Genomic DNA, 15956 nt, shown 5'->3' with positions numbered 1-15956 from the left:
CATGTTTGTTGACCTTTATATATTATAAAGGTTCCGATGTATGTACGTATTTGTTATTCCTTATACATAACAACAACCTTGTTATGTTTTTTATCTAAAAACGGGAAAAGAAATAGGGAAGAACAAGCTTACAGTTGGTGTTGCATGCAACACATGTCCCCTGCCGTAAATTACTGTATTTATCAGCAAATAAGCCCATGTCTGCTAATAAGCCCACCAATGTTCTGTTGTAAAGCAAATGGGAGCAAATGCTACTTAACTTTTTGCAATAAGCTAACCTTTTACTATGGATCCGAGTTTATATGTTGGCCCCATGATGTAATTGCAGTATAAATACATTATTTTTTCAAGTAATGCAGAACTTGTTCTGTATCAGAAGTGTCTTGTTTTATTATTTATAAGCTTCCAGTGTATCAAGTTTCAACCAAACCCATTAATCCGTTCTCAAATTATTGTCTAAAAACTAAATTGTGACAAGATTCTATTTCTAGTAACAGTGACCTTTGTAGTTGATCTTTTGACCCCAAACAAAATCCCACACTATATTGCCTTATAAACTACCATTGTTTGATGAAATTTTAGTTGGACGAACGGCTACATTTTTGAGAATTATTTGTGAGGTGTGAGTGAGTTTGTTTCGAATTTTCTTCCGTAACAATAAGGAAAATGTATTCCGATCTTATAGGAATTTTTCGTCGTTGCGATGATCAAATCTCAAAAGATACTAACGTTCGATGAAACAGCCATAAAATGTAAAAAGAATGAGGACTAACAAATCCTACAAGTCAACGTCCCTAGTGAGTATTAAATCATCGCAACGAGTGCATTTGTGTATGGGGTGATAATAAATTCTTCCGTTCATTTTAATTTAACAACAAGCTGTGATGTGTTCCATTACTTGCTCTGCCTACGTCCGCACCTTCGCTGACGTTTTCAATGATGCAGCAAGTAATGTTTATCAACTGATCCCCGCTGTGTTTATACAAGTATTGTCACACAAAGTAGGAACAATTACAGGAGAGGTTAGGAAAATAGAATACGGCCTTAAACAAAGAGTGGATACTCTAACACAACATCCATTTCCTTTCCTCCGATCCTACCTCCTTCCTCCGATCCTACCTCCTTCCTCCGATCCTACCACCCTTCCTCCGATCCTACCTCCTTCCTCCGATCCTGCCCTCATCCTCCTATCTAACACCCTCATCCTTTGATCCTACCCCCATCCTCCGATCTTACCCCGTTCCTCCGATCCTACCGCAGCCTCCGATCCTACCCATATCCTCCTATCCTACCCTCATCCTTCGATCTTACCCCGTTCCTCCGATCCTACTCCATCCTCCGATCCTACCCCCATCCTCCGATCCTACCATCATCCTCCGATCCTACCCCTATCTTTCGATCCTACCCCCTTCCTCCGATCCTACCCGCATCCGCCGATCCTACCCTCATCCTCCGATCCTACCCCTATCTTCCGATCTACCCCCTTCCTCCGATCCTACCCTCATTCTCCGATCCTACCCCGTGTTCCGATCCTACCCCCATCCTCTGATCCTACCATCTTTCAGAATTAACATTTCCATCGTCTGACCCTTCCATCCCCATCTCCCCATACCATCCCGTCCCGCGTCAACCGATCCAACCATCTTCATCCTCTCATCCTCCAATACTCCCATTCCTCTCTACCATCCTCTTAACATCCATCCTCAAGTACTCCCAATACACTCCGCCATCCTTGAGCGTCATTTTTATCATATGTTTCGTTTTTTTGTCCCCTCCCGTTTGAGTGATACTGTTGCAAAGGTCGCAGTATTTTGTCTTGAGACCTGCTACCACCATACCAAATCATGTTCCTTCATTTGTGGCGCGCTCTCCTTTATGTGGACTGGATCGTCACTGTGAATTCCGTTGTCTGTGTTGTGTCGTGTTTTCCCATGCACCGGCTGTTGGAACATCAAATACATCCTGAGTGATACCATCAACTATTGCTTTGTCATTTACCATGTATAGAGGTTTCAACTTGATGACAACGTAACTAGTCCCGAAACTTCGAGATTGTCCACATCTCTTGAAGGTATTTGTCTAAAGGCTTAGGACGATTTTGTTTTCTCGGAGGCATTTTTTATCCCTATTCCAGGTACGAATGATTGAAACAGTTAAGCAGCGGAGCCGTAAGAATGTTATGTTGCTAGTAGAATTAATATGCCAGCATCAATAACATGTGTTCCCAGCCACGCCAAAGTGCAGCTGTAGTATTTAGTATCTACCAAACACTTCATCCTCATCATTCTGTCTACACCTATCCATCAAAAATGTGCAGCTGGTCAGTGCCCGTCACACTTGATGTGCAAGAAGCCACCCACTGACCAGTCTGGTTTTATTATTTAATGGATGTGTCGAGGTCTTACCCATTCCACGTTCCATTGATGACATTTTAAACAAAGCAAAAATGAAAGTGGTAAATGATAATGATATGAACGTGATCTTACTTCAACTGCTCACATTTAGAAACCACGTTTATTATTAATCGAGGTTTAATGTTTTTAAAATGGATTAAACAAGGTATTGTGTCTATGGATATACCAATAGAAGACAACAAAGAAACGAAGCAGTAGACAAGACAGACATATAAACATCAATAGATGTTATCCTTTTTATCTTCTGATACAAACAGGATCTTGGTTGAAACCAAACTTGATACGAATTATAAGAGGTATAATTAATAGTTGTGTCCCTTGTATTAACATGAAGTAGGCAGAGTACTGACTATAAACATATTATTTAGTATGCGTACAAATCCTTACTAAAGTTATTACCATAGTTTCTAGATCTAACATTGAGAAATTCCTTCCAATAGTTGTACGAAAAGATACATTACGACTATACGTTGGCCTATCTTGTTTCAGGTCTTACCTATGTTACCTTAAATATGGGTCAAGGTCTGCTGACTTCATGGTTAATATCATTGTATACACCGTGTAATGTTTACCGGGTCACTCACTTGACACGTGACTGACTTCAACAATCAGCAAATATCATTCTAAATATCAAATATTAGTCACTTTGAAAGGTATAAAATGAGCTATTTCAGGGCATATAATGATACATTAAATATCTTTAATATTCAATAGACATATATCGTCTTCCAAAACCAATTTGATAACACACAACAATATACATGTCAATTTGATATCTGTTATCATCATGGTTCCTAAGAAGAAGTTGTTTGAAACTTTTTTTTTTTGACATTTTAGGTAATTAAAAGTGCATCCAGAATTTTCTTTGATACAAAAATGTTTTTCAAAGTGAGTTTCAAAACAGCATTTTTATTTTATTTTCTGATGAAAGTCTTTGGTCGTATCTGCTTCATGTTTTACATATGTTTGAATCTGTGAACTTTATTGCTGATAAGCCTTACTCATTCTTCAAATGAGATTTTCTTCCCAAATACAGACATCCACAATACTAGAATCACATTTTGTGAATTTGATATCGTCATTTGACGTTTGATAGAAATACATCTCTTTGTGAACAAATTACCCTTACAGACACTATATACGACACACCTTTAGACTCATAGCAGATTATCTGATAGTTTTAACTAGTTGAGACTGATTCATTGAATACATAATATGTTACATCCAGCTAGCTAATGGGTGTGTGACGTTAGATGCCGTACTGTCACTATCACCCATGCTCTGATATAAATGACAGTGCAGTCATCAGAACAACAACATACATTTTCTAAAGGGTTGTGACATGATATCTATTCAACATATGGTTACCAGCCAGAATAAAATGTTTCACAATTTAAAATTATATCGTTTTTTAAAATGAACATGATTTCCATTAAAGTATTTTTGACGGTTTTAAGGGGATTTCGATATATAGTATAAGAGTTTCATGGTATGAAATGCAACTCTGACTTAATGTATAATTTGACATATTACATACACCTACAATTTGGATGCATCAGGCAAACATCATTTTTATGTTATAACTTGGATAAGGTACTATGTGTACACCATGTCACAATACCATGCTTTATACAAAAAACATGAAACCAAATTTATTGAAGATTATATAAGGAGAGAAATCCGGGATCATAATAACAAGCAAGGTGAATTCACTGTGCTTTTCTTAAAATTTATTTAATCATTTCAATTTTCAGCTTTTTGAAAACGTGGATCAAACTACATCATATTTTGAATTGATCTATACGTTCTTAAAATAACCGAGATGTTTAGTTTTAGATACATAAAATATACAATTGAGTGAAACATTTTACATTTACTAAAACTATATTCTTAAATCTACATTGTAAAATGTTCTGAAAGGTTCACAGACTTGATAATAACTTTATAAATGTTGCTTAGTTAAGGAACTTATCAAATGTTTCCGCTTGCTTTTTCACCGTTTGAAAAAACTACAACATCGTTACTTTGGCTAAAATCACTGATCAAGATTTTGTACATACTGTGTTTATACTACCAGACCTGTTATGTCTGGTGATATAGTGTGTTAGCTCATGCCAGTAACAATCCTGTCAGATCTATTATATAGTGTGTTTACTATAACAGTTCTGTTAGATCTGGTGTATAGTGTGTTAACTATAACAGTCCTGTTAGATCTGGTGTATAGTGTGTTTACTATAACAGTCCTGTGAGATCTGGTGTGTTTACTATAACACTCCTGTTAGATCTGGTATATAGTGTGTTTACTATAACAGTCCTGTTATATCTGGTGTGTTTACTTTAACAGTCCTATTAATGTGTTAACAATAACAGTCCTGTTAGATCTGGTATATAGTGTGTTTACTATAACAGTCCTGTTATATCTGGTGTATAGTGTGTTTACTATAACAGTCCTGTTAGATCTGGTGTATAGTGTGTTTACTATAACAGTCCTGTTATATCTGGTGTGTTTACTATAACAGTCCTGTTAGATCTGGTGTATAGTGTGTTAACTATAACAGTCCTGTTAGATCTGGTGTATAGTGTGTTTACTATAACAGTCCTGTTAGATCTGGTGTATAGTGTGTTTACTATAACAGTCCTGTGAGATCTGGTGTGTTTACTATAACAGTCCTGTTAGATCTGGTATATAGTGTGTGTGTTCCTATAGTTACTATAACAGTCCTGTTATATCTGGTGTGTGTGTTACTATAACAGTCCTGTTATTCTGGTGTATAGTGTGTTTATATAACAGTCCTGTTATGTGTGTAACATAACAGTCCTGTTAGATCTGGTATATAGTGTGTTTATCTACTAACAGTCCTGTTATATCTGGTGTATAGTGTGTTTACTATAACAGTCCTGTTATATCTGGTGTATAGTGTGTTTACTATAACAGTCCTGTGAGATCTGGTGTATAGTGTGTTTACTATAACAGTCCTGTTAGATCTGGTGTATAGTGTGTTAACTATAACAACCCTGTAAGATCTGGTGTATAGTGTGTTTATTATAACAGTCCTGTTAGATCTGGTATATAGTGTGTTAACTATAACAATCCTGTCAGATCTATTATATAGTGTGTTTACTATAACAGTCCTGTTAGATCTGGTATATAGTGTGTTTACTATAACAGTCCTGTTATATCTGGTGTGTTTACTATAACAGTCCTGTTAGATCTGGTGTATAGTGTGTTAACTATAACAGTCCTGTTAGATCTGGTATATAGTGTGTTTACTATAACAGTCCTGTTAGATCTGGTGTATATAGTGTGTTAACTATAACAATCCTGTCAGATCTATTATATAGTGTGTTTACTATAACAGTTCTGTTAGATCTGGTGTATAGTGTGTTAACTATAACAGTCCTGTTAGATCTGGTGTGTTAACTATAACAGTCCTGTTAGATCTGGTGTATAGTGTGTTAACTATAACAGTCCTGTTAGATCTGATGTTTAGTGTGTTTACTATAACAGTCCTGTTAGATCTGGTATATAGTGTGTTAACTATAACAGTCCTGTTAGATCTGGTATGTTTACTATAACAGTCCTGTTAGATCTGGTATATAGTGTGTTTACTATAACAGTCCTGTGAGATCTGGTGTATAGTGTGTTAACTATAACAGTCCTGTTAGATCTGGTGTATAGTGTGTTTACTATAACAGTCCTGTGAGATCTGGTGTATAGTGTGTTTACTATAACAGTCCTGTTATATCTGGTGTGTTTACTATAACAGTCCTGTTACATCTGGTATATAGTGTGTTAACTATAACAGTCCTGTAAGATCTGGTGTATAGTGTGTTTACTATAACAGTCCTGTTAGATTTGTGTATATAGTGTGTTTACTATAACAGTCCTGTTAGATCTGGTATATAATGTGTTTACTATAACAGTCCTGTTAGATCTAGTATATAGTGTGTTTACTATAATAGTCCTGTTATATCTGGTGTGTTTACTTTAACATTCCTGTTAATGTGTTAACAATAACAGTCCTGTTAGATCTGGTATATAGTGTGTTTACTATAACAGTCCTGTTAGATCTGGTGTATAGTGTGTTTACTATAACAGTCCTGTTAGATCTGGTGTATAGTGTGTTAACTATAACAGTCCGGTTAGATCTGGTATATAGTGTGTTTACTATAACAGTCCTGGTAGATCTGGTGTATATAGTGTGTTAACTATAACAATCCTGTCAGATCAATTATATAGTGTGTTTACTATAACAGTCCTGTTAGATCTGGTGTATAGTGTGTTAACTATAACAGTCCTGTTAGATCTGGTATATAGTGTGTTTACTATAACAGTCCTGTTATATCTGGTGTGTTTACTATAACAGTCCTGTTAGATCTGGTGTATAGTGTGTTAACTATAAGAGTCCTCTTAGATCTGGTATATAGTGTGTTTACTATAACAGTTCTGTTAGATATGGTGTATAGTGTGTTTACTATAACAATCCTGTTAGATCTGGTGTATAGTGTGTTTACTATAACAGTCCTGTTAGATCTGGTGTATAGTGTGTTTACTATAACAGTCCTGTTAGATCTGGTGTATAGTGTGTTTACTATAACAGTCCTGTGAGATCTGGTGTATAGTGTGTTAACTATAACAGTCCTGTTAGATCTGGTGTTTAGTGTGTTTACTATAACAGTCCTGTTATATCTGGTGTATAGTGTGTTTACTATAACAGCCCTGTGAGATCTAGTTTGTTTACTTTAACAGTCCTGTCAGATCTGGTGTATAGTGTGTTAACTATAACAGCCATGTAAGATCTGGTGTTTATTGTGTTTACTATAACAGTCCTGTTAGATCTGTGTATATAGTGTGTTTATTATAACAGTCCTGTTAGATCTGGTGTTTAGTGTGTTTACTATAACAGTCGTTTTAGATCTAGTGTATAGTGTGTTTACTATAACAGCCCTGTGAGATCTAGTTTGTTTACTTTAACAGTCCTGTTAGATCTGGTGTATAGTGTGTTAACTATAACAGCCATGTAAGATCTGGTGTATAGTGTGTTTACTATAAAAGCCCTGTTAGATCTGATGTTTAGTGTGTTTATTATAACAGTTCTGTTAGATCTGGTGTTTAGTGTGTTTACTATAACAGTCCTGTTATATCTGGTGTATAGTGTGTTTACTATAACAGCCCTGTGAGATCTAGTTTGTCTACTTTAACAGTCCTGTCAGATCTGGTGTATAGTGTGTTAACTATAACAGCCATGTAAGATCTGGTGTTTATTGTGTTTACTATAACAGTCCTGTTAGATCTGTGTATATAGTGTGTTTATTATAACAGTCCTGTTAGATCTGGTGTTTAGTGTGTTTACTATAACAGTCGTTTTAGATCTAGTGTATAGTGTGTTTACTATAACAGTCATATTAGGTCTGGTGTACAGTGTGTTTACTAAAATAGTCCTGTTAAAACTTGTGTATAGTGTGTTTACTATAACAGTCCTGTTACATCTGGTGTATAGTGTGTGTACTATAACAGTCCTGTTATATCTGGTTGATAGTGTGTTTACTACAACAGTCCTGTTAGATCTGTGTATAGTGTGTTTACTATAACAATCCTGTCAGATCTATTATATAGTGTGTTTACTATAACAGTCCTGTTAGATCTGCTGTGTTTACTATAACAGTCCTGTTAGATCTGGTGTGTTTACTATAACAATCCTGTTAGATCTGGTATATAGTGTGTTTACTATAACAGTCCTGTTAGATCTGGTGTATAGCGTGTTTACTATAACAGTCCTGTTAGATCTGGTGTATAATGTGTTTACTATAACAATCCTGTTAGATCTGGTATATAATGTGTTTACTATAACAGTCCTGTTAGATCTGGTATATAATGTGTTTACTCTAACAGTCCTGTTAGATGTGGTATATAATGTGTTTACTATAACAGTCCTGTTAGATCTGTGTATATAGTGTGTTTATTATAACAGTCCTGTTAGATCTGGTGTTTAGTGTGTTTACTATAACAGTCCTGTTAGATGTGGTGTATAATGTGTTTACTATAACAGTCCTGTTAGATGTGGTATATAATGTGTTTACTATAACAGTCCTGTTAGATGTGGTATATAATGTGTTTACTATAACAGTCCTGTTAGATCTGGTATATAATGTGTTTACTCTAACAGTCCTGTTAGATGTGGTATATAATGTGTTTACTATAACAGTCCTGTTAGATCTGTGTATATAGTGTGTTTATTATAACAGTCCTGTTAGATCTGGTGTTTAGTGTGTTTACTATAACAGTCCTGTTAGATGTGTTGTATAATGTGTTTACTATAACAGTCCTGTTAGATGTGGTATATAATGTGTTTACTATAACAGTCCTGTTAGATGTGGTATATAATGTGTTTACTATAACAGTCCTGTTAGATGTGGTATATAATGTGTTTACTATAACAGTCCTGTTAGATGTGGTGTTGATTTGTTTTCATTGACAGTTTTTTTATGAGAATTGTATTGTATCATCATTCCAAGTGACAGATTTAGAGATAACCATTATTTGTGCGTGTATATCATTGTCCATTTAAATTTAGGTAGTGCCTAATACTCCTAAAGATTATCTAACGAATAACATCACAATGGCTTAGCATGATGGGAAGGAAATCCCTCTATCATCAATAAATTCTACATTAATCAATAATATTCAGGTGAGTAGAAAATATGTTTACTCCTTTTATATCCAAATGTTTATCAGTTCAAAACTTTTGATATGAAAGTCACATATTTTTAATGATTAAAAATGTTAACTGCAGATGATGAGATGATAAGATGGAGACGAATAATGTAAGATAGGTGATGTTTAGCCCTACACAGATTATCAGTAGAATTAAGTGATTAAATAGATTTTATTTAGTGTCTAAAAAATATTCAAATAAGATATTGATGCATTGAATATTTGCTTAAAACTTTGATTTGAGTCATAATGCCAGATTTTTAAAAATATTAATTACATTTTAAGGCGATCTTTTTTCCGCGGTATTGGAAAATTATATAAATGTCTGGTTATCTTACATTTGTTTTTATTACATAATGATAATAAACAAATTATCGTAAAATTAAAAGTATATGGTTTGATTTTCCCTTGGTTGTGTAATTAAATGAGAATAAATATCACACTCTATGCTTTCTGTTTGGGGTCTTTATACTTAATAGGTTTGCTATCATTTATTCTGATGTAAGCGTAATTATGTACACCACGCAATTTTAATATGAAAAGGGAGAAAAAATTCTATGTAAAAGTGTTTCATTTGTATTCCAGTCAGCGAGTTCATACCGATAATTTGCTTGGTTAGATATGTATATACCTGAGTTTTAGTACGACTAGCACATCATAAACCTGTTTACAGAGGCACACTGCCGGTCATAATAAGATTACATGTACTGATACATTGATAACGAGGCTAGACCTGGTCATTAGATGTGTAGCCCGAAGCAGGGCCATGAAAGCCCTAACAATTGGCAATATCCCATACAGCTAAATCTATAATGTATATATACTAATAACCCTCGACCTACTTACCGTCAGTGTGTACTGGAGGCTATACAATGTAGAGATGATTCTCTTCCCGCTCCTCTGTTATAAACACACAACACAGACTATCTAGTCTCTCTGGAATATTTAATCCATAGTTTCAAAATTCTTTATCTGAAAAGAAACAAAAAATTAAAAAAAAAATAAACAAAGATAAATCATAGAAGCATCCAACAAGATAAACATTTAAAAATTAGTGGGCCTATAAATGATACAGTACCATGACTTCTTACTGACAACATTGTGATTGTAGAAACACTCATTGTAAAATGGTCGATGTCTTCAATAATTTCAATTACATTTGTAAAAAATACATTAAATTCATCTAAACATCCATTATTTACATCTTATACTTTTGATAGAAAAAATATGCCCTTGTAATATTCTTATTAAAGATCGCAATGTTATAGGAATAAAACGAATACTTTTCAAACATATCTGCATTATTCTAGCTATTGTCTTGTATCTAGGACGATGAAATCTCATTATTATCTGTCCAAAATGTGTGAACCCCGTCTGGGGCCTCTGCACCGAAGCTCCCATCCATGGATCGATACCAACGTTCTATGTATGGGTCATTCTGATATAATTTTGGCCACTTCGATACATATACGAACTTCGCATTGTTAAATTGATTCCTTTTGTGTCTGAGCTCAGCTACATTTACTCTACTGTCGCCAGAAATAGCTCCAAATCTAAACAGCTCGTCCAGCAATGTACGTCATGATTCTAATTTAACTCCGTACGGCCTCTAGAAACTTCGTAAAATTCCGCCAACACGGAAAAATCCTAATATGGCAAACTATGTTCCGTTTCCGCCATAACGACATTAACCGAAGATACACGATCGTAGTTCCATATAAGGCAAAATAGCTTCCTATAACGATTCTGACGTCAGCGCAAGGAATTTGTCCTTCTACTCCATATAAGGCAATTGTGGACTCGGAAGGGCAAAGGTTACTACTATGAAATCCATTCACACACTCCATTCATCAACTTACTACGTAGGTTTTCTCGATAAGAACAAAATGATTCCTGAAAATTTTTAGATCAACTTTTCTAACTGTATACGTAGTCTACAGCACGAAAATGTCGTTTTTGAAAAATTGATAATTTTACGTTAAATTAGCCTGACCTACTAGTTTGTAGTAAAATTTGATAGTAAAGGTTATCTATTATTTATGATTGACGTAGGCATTGACGTTAGTGGGAGCCATGGAGACGCTGCTGGGCAACCAGTCTTCCGTGTGCCGTGATTGGCTCTAGTATATGTGTTGGATCACGTGGTGTCCCATATATGGGAGTCTAGCGTAAACGGTTTCATTCATAAATACGATCCGGTGTGAAGTTCATTCAGAGTTTGCTGAGTCGAGGATCAATGCTGATGTGTAGATGATTTTAGCGACGATACTATTAAGCTCTCCGTAGTCGGATAGTGTTAACGAACCATTGGAATATCGGAGATACGTTATATACGGACTGTGTTATTAGTAAACAATGATTATGGACGGTTTGGATACACTGTCACAGGTAGCCCTAGCAGACCAAATGAGTCTAGCAAACCTGTGTTTTGACACTTCAGCATTTGGAGGGAGTCGACTTCCCTCGGAATCATTTGATGATTGTCTCAACACACCTGTTACAAGTAATTCGGATGTGACATTCTTTGGATGTGACCCATTGGGCCCAGTACCAATCACAGCCACCGGTATGTATTTTGGCTTAAATCTTGGTATATATTACAGATCAGCTGTAAGACAACACATCGTAATACAGCTGCCACTACTACGCTCGTTTAATACCTTATACATGTACAATTTCTTTATCATTTTTATGGTATGTTTTGAAGAAATGTTTCTTGTATATTTCTGTGGATTGTCAGTTGTACAATTTCATTCATATAGCTAGATAATTGATTCAATTCACGATCGATCCTCTCGGCATAGTAACCCCGCATAGCGTATTTAGACTTGTGTCTATTCTTAGCCCATTCATGTTGAACAGCCAGCATTGACGTCATGATATCGGATATCAGTTTGGCTCGCAGCCATACTGCGGCTTTCATTCATTACCGATTCGAGCCATATTTTTACGTTTTTCTTATGGAATAAACCTAAATATCGTTTTGTACATGATGTGAATTTATCACGGGGTTAGTACTCATCCCTGGAACCATGTGGAATCTGTGTTTACGTTTCAACACCCACGGATTTCGGCTAAAGCACACACCAAGGGGGCGGGGCTTACATATAAATAGCCGCAATCAGAGATAGCTATCCATTACAAGCCTACGTCATAGATCAGTCTCGAGTAGTCTCGTGCGTAATACGTGACCCAGGCAATTATGGACATTGTCCTCATACATAACAGCTATCATATGGCAATTGATCCTACCTAATTTTCATATTTTAATTATTCACATGTAACAGACAGTTGTCCACGAATTGTGAATAAATTATCCGTAATAAGATATTTGTCTTGTAGATTACGCTATTTTTTTCATCTTGATTTATATTGTGATATCCGTTTTCTTATAAAAATTTTAGTATAACTTTACAATGGTTATCATCAGTAAACGAATAATCATATCTTAAGAAAGGACTAGGTGATTACATAATATCATCATATCCGGCATTTACCTTGAATTTTTTTCTGTTTTCTATGATTTTTATTTGTGATTTAACTTATCGTTGGTTGTCTTCTGTCTTTTCAGCAAACATCGAAGCTCAGATTACCATACCGGAGAAGGATGGTATTTTTGCTAAGAGCCAGATACCCGTACAGCAGGATGACCAGGCAAATTTCTCTAATCTTACCCACCGTATCCAATACAAGGGAACCCTGGTCACCACATCCGTCACCCCTACATCTAGCAGCAGTGACGCCCTGCCCCAGGGGATTACGCCTAGCATCTTCACTCCTCTATCCCCTCTCTTCAGTATTCTGACACAGGCTACACAAGGGATACAGGCCCAGGTCGCAACCGGTATCCCACAAGGAATGGCAGGCGGGCAAGATTATCCCATTATTTCCAATGCTCAATGCCAACAGGTTCCGCCACCATCTTTTAGCCCGACCCCTTCAACTTCCTCCCACCACTCACATGCCGGGTCTCCAACACCAACTGATCTCATGATGGATCAAACGGATACATACTCGACAGGTTTCGGATCCCCTGTAAGTTCAACAGAAAGTACACCCGAACCACAAATGTGCGAAACACTCTCCGCTGTTGACACGTCCAGTCTGAACTTCTCAACACCGCCACCGCCGCCTTACTCGTCTCGCCCGCCAATGACGTCATATGAGAATCTACCAATGAAACAACAGCCTGTATTTAATTCTTGTGCACAACAGCAACTCAATTATCCTGTGACAACAACAATGTCTGTGAATGCCCCTCAAAGTATACCACAGACAGTACTGCATTTTACAGAAGACCTCAATTCAAAAGACATTAACATGAATGCCGAATTTAAATGGACGGTTCAAAATTCTCCCCAACAACAGCAACAGCAGCAGCAACAACAACAACAACAACAACAAATGAACACAAGCCAACCACAGACTCAGTTACCTGACTTTTCTGCACTTGGTCAGGTATCGTCACATGGTGTTACCGGCTTCACACAAGCCGGATTTCAACAAGTGCCCATAAAATCGGAGCCATTATCAGACTTGCCTAGTGACTTTATGATGTCAACTACACAAACAGACTTTGCTTCACCTTCAGCTTCGGTGTCCCCTACGCCATCTTTACCGGCTGTGCTCAACACACCATACCAGCAGGGGCCAATGAAGCTGATTCCTTTGAAGCCAAGAAAGTACCCCAACCGGCCGAGTAAAACACCTCCTCACGAGAGACCATATGCTTGCCCAGTTGAGAACTGTGACAGGAGATTCTCTAGAAGCGATGAACTCACTCGTCACATACGCATTCATACCGGACAGAAGCCTTTTCACTGTCGGATATGCATGCGATCGTTTAGTCGAAGTGATCATTTAACTACACACGTACGCACGCATACTGGAGAAAAGCCTTTTTCATGTGATGTTTGTGGACGCAAGTTTGCAAGAAGTGACGAAAAGAAACGTCACGCTAAAGTACATTTGAAACAAAAGATGAAGAAAGAAGCTAAAATTATAGCTACATCGTCATCTTTACCAACATCGTCAGGTGCTATGACGGACAGTCTTGTATCTAGCGGGCCTAGTGCGTCACTTCCGCTCATAGTCACTACTTCCTCGTTATAAACAGTCTCTTTCAAAACGAGGCTGTTGACATTATGTGATCCAAAGACTTACAAACATTCATTCATCTCGTCATTCATTCAAATAAACTACGAAACACATGGAATTCACAGATTCCAAAGAGACGAACAATATATCTTTAACTCATATGTCTTGTGCTCAATTATGGAGTTAAACTTTAAATAAATTAGTAAACGCGTGTAAATCATTATCAGGGAATCCGGTGAAAATTGTTATATAGATCAAATGCTTTAATATTGTCTTTCCTGATCCGGATCGCGGTGTATACAGAATATGTATTGAGTTATATGGAGTATATATCAGTATGATTATACGCTGTGGGTGTAAGACTGTAAAAGTGGACGACCGTGGAAATAATGTTTTGATCAGATTGCCAGGCATTAAAATTCCAGTTACGAAACAATCCCGATTGAAGTGTAAGACAAAACAAATGGCACCTCAATCTATCTAACAAAATTTCTAGTCTTGGTCGTGTCACTTTTTTCGGTGCTAGAGCCATGTAGTGCAATGATCAGCGTTAATTCTATATATATATATATATATATATAGATTGCTTTAAAGTCAATTGTTTAAGTTGCATATTATTACAAGTTTAAAATTTTAATTGTAAAGTTAAATATCTCTAAATTTTAATAATTAAGAGAAAACTATAAAGTTTCCTTTCTTGTTGTTGTTTAAATATTGTTGTTGATTTTGAATCCTTCATTTACGCATTGATCATTATTTTCATCTTATCATTATTCAGTCAGAGTATTTCATATGTTTCATCTAATTTTAAGTTTATCATTGGCAGCAGTTTGTTTTTGTCTTATAGTGCTTGATAAAGATGTATATTACAATTGTTAGATCTGAATTATTCTCCAAAGCTTTTGAAAAAAAGTGTCATTATAGCTTGTCGCTGAGAGCGATTTTTAGATAATTATCTGTATATGCCCCTTTTACTTTAAAAAGCTAAAGAGGCAAAGTGATTCCGAATGGCTTTACCCCAGGCAATATGAAGGGGATTTCCGAATGTATGTGATTCTGAAAGTGCTAATGTGAAAGGAAATATATATGAGAAGCATATTCAAATTTAAAGCATAACTTATTTTTCTACCTTCGTACAATATATAACTACTACCTAATATGTCTTTTAATGTACTTAAAGGTTTCAGAAACCAAAAAACAAAACTTTTAAAAAATATAAAAAACGATTTATCTGATTTTTCGTTTTTCCCCTTTTTAAACTTAAACTATTTCTATCCCAACGTTGAGCGTTTTTATCTATTTAAATCTTTTAATTGATTAATTGATGAGTCGTTTAATTAATGGTTATTGTATGTTTTATTATTCTTTCAATATTTTAAATATTGTGTGTTCGAGTCTTTAATTTGTTAAATCTTGGGAGGAGCGTTGTTAATCTGTTGTTCACTTCCCAGGCTCGTTGTCGGTGTTGTGAAAATAGTCGTTCAAACTGTTACCATGGTTACTGTGAGTATGATGCACGTTACTAAATGTCTGGTTGAATTTTGTTCAACGTTTTCCTTGTCGTTAGTATTACATATGATTGGAGTCTCATCCCGTTGATATCGCCTTCTATAAAATATCACAAAATAGCTATATATTTTCAAATCTATTTTCCTTATGTTGTCCTTCTGAAAGAGTTAATCTTGCTGGTTAAGAGTAAATGTATGGCAAAATTTGCCAAGTATGGATGT

General features: G+C 35.9%; 1 protein-coding gene and 1 long non-coding RNA gene across 2 annotated transcripts; one reads left to right on the top strand and one right to left on the bottom strand.

The window, feature by feature from the left end:
- Positions 1 to 10057: 10057 nt before the first annotated feature.
- Positions 10058 to 10697, bottom strand: LOC132561755 (uncharacterized). The gene is made up of 2 exons (XR_009554721.1): positions 10413 to 10697; positions 10058 to 10101 (listed from the first exon to the last, which is right to left on the bottom strand). It is a non-coding gene; the product is annotated as an uncharacterized LOC132561755 (long non-coding RNA).
- Positions 10698 to 11354: 657 nt separating this feature from the next.
- Positions 11355 to 15049, top strand: LOC132561759 (early growth response protein 1-like). Its single transcript, XM_060226460.1, has 2 exons — positions 11355 to 11695; positions 12701 to 15049. Exons 1-2 carry the CDS (start codon positions 11485 to 11487, stop codon positions 14239 to 14241), a joined length of 1752 nt encoding a protein of 583 aa, XP_060082443.1. The 5' UTR covers positions 11355 to 11484; the 3' UTR covers positions 14242 to 15049.
- Positions 15050 to 15956: the final 907 nt, after the last annotated feature.

This window comes from Ylistrum balloti, unplaced genomic scaffold, assembly GCF_031769215.1.
Source record: "Ylistrum balloti isolate Yb309-2 unplaced genomic scaffold, AGI_CSIRO_Ybal_v1 Utg371274, whole genome shotgun sequence".
Lineage (NCBI taxonomy): Eukaryota > Metazoa > Mollusca > Bivalvia > Pectinida > Pectinidae > Ylistrum > Ylistrum balloti.
Note: the sequence above shows the minus strand (reverse complement) of the source record. Positions and strands in the feature narration are given on the sequence as shown.

Bases quoted from the DNA above. Each gene is read 5' to 3' on its own strand.
- LOC132561759 (XM_060226460.1), top strand. From the start codon at position 11,485: ATGATTATGGACGGTTTGGATACACTGTCACAGGTAGCCCTAGCAGAC. The intron at 11,696-12,700 runs GTATGTATTTTG...CTGTCTTTTCAG, and splicing joins AGTACCAATCACAGCCACCG to CAAACATCGAAGCTCAGATT.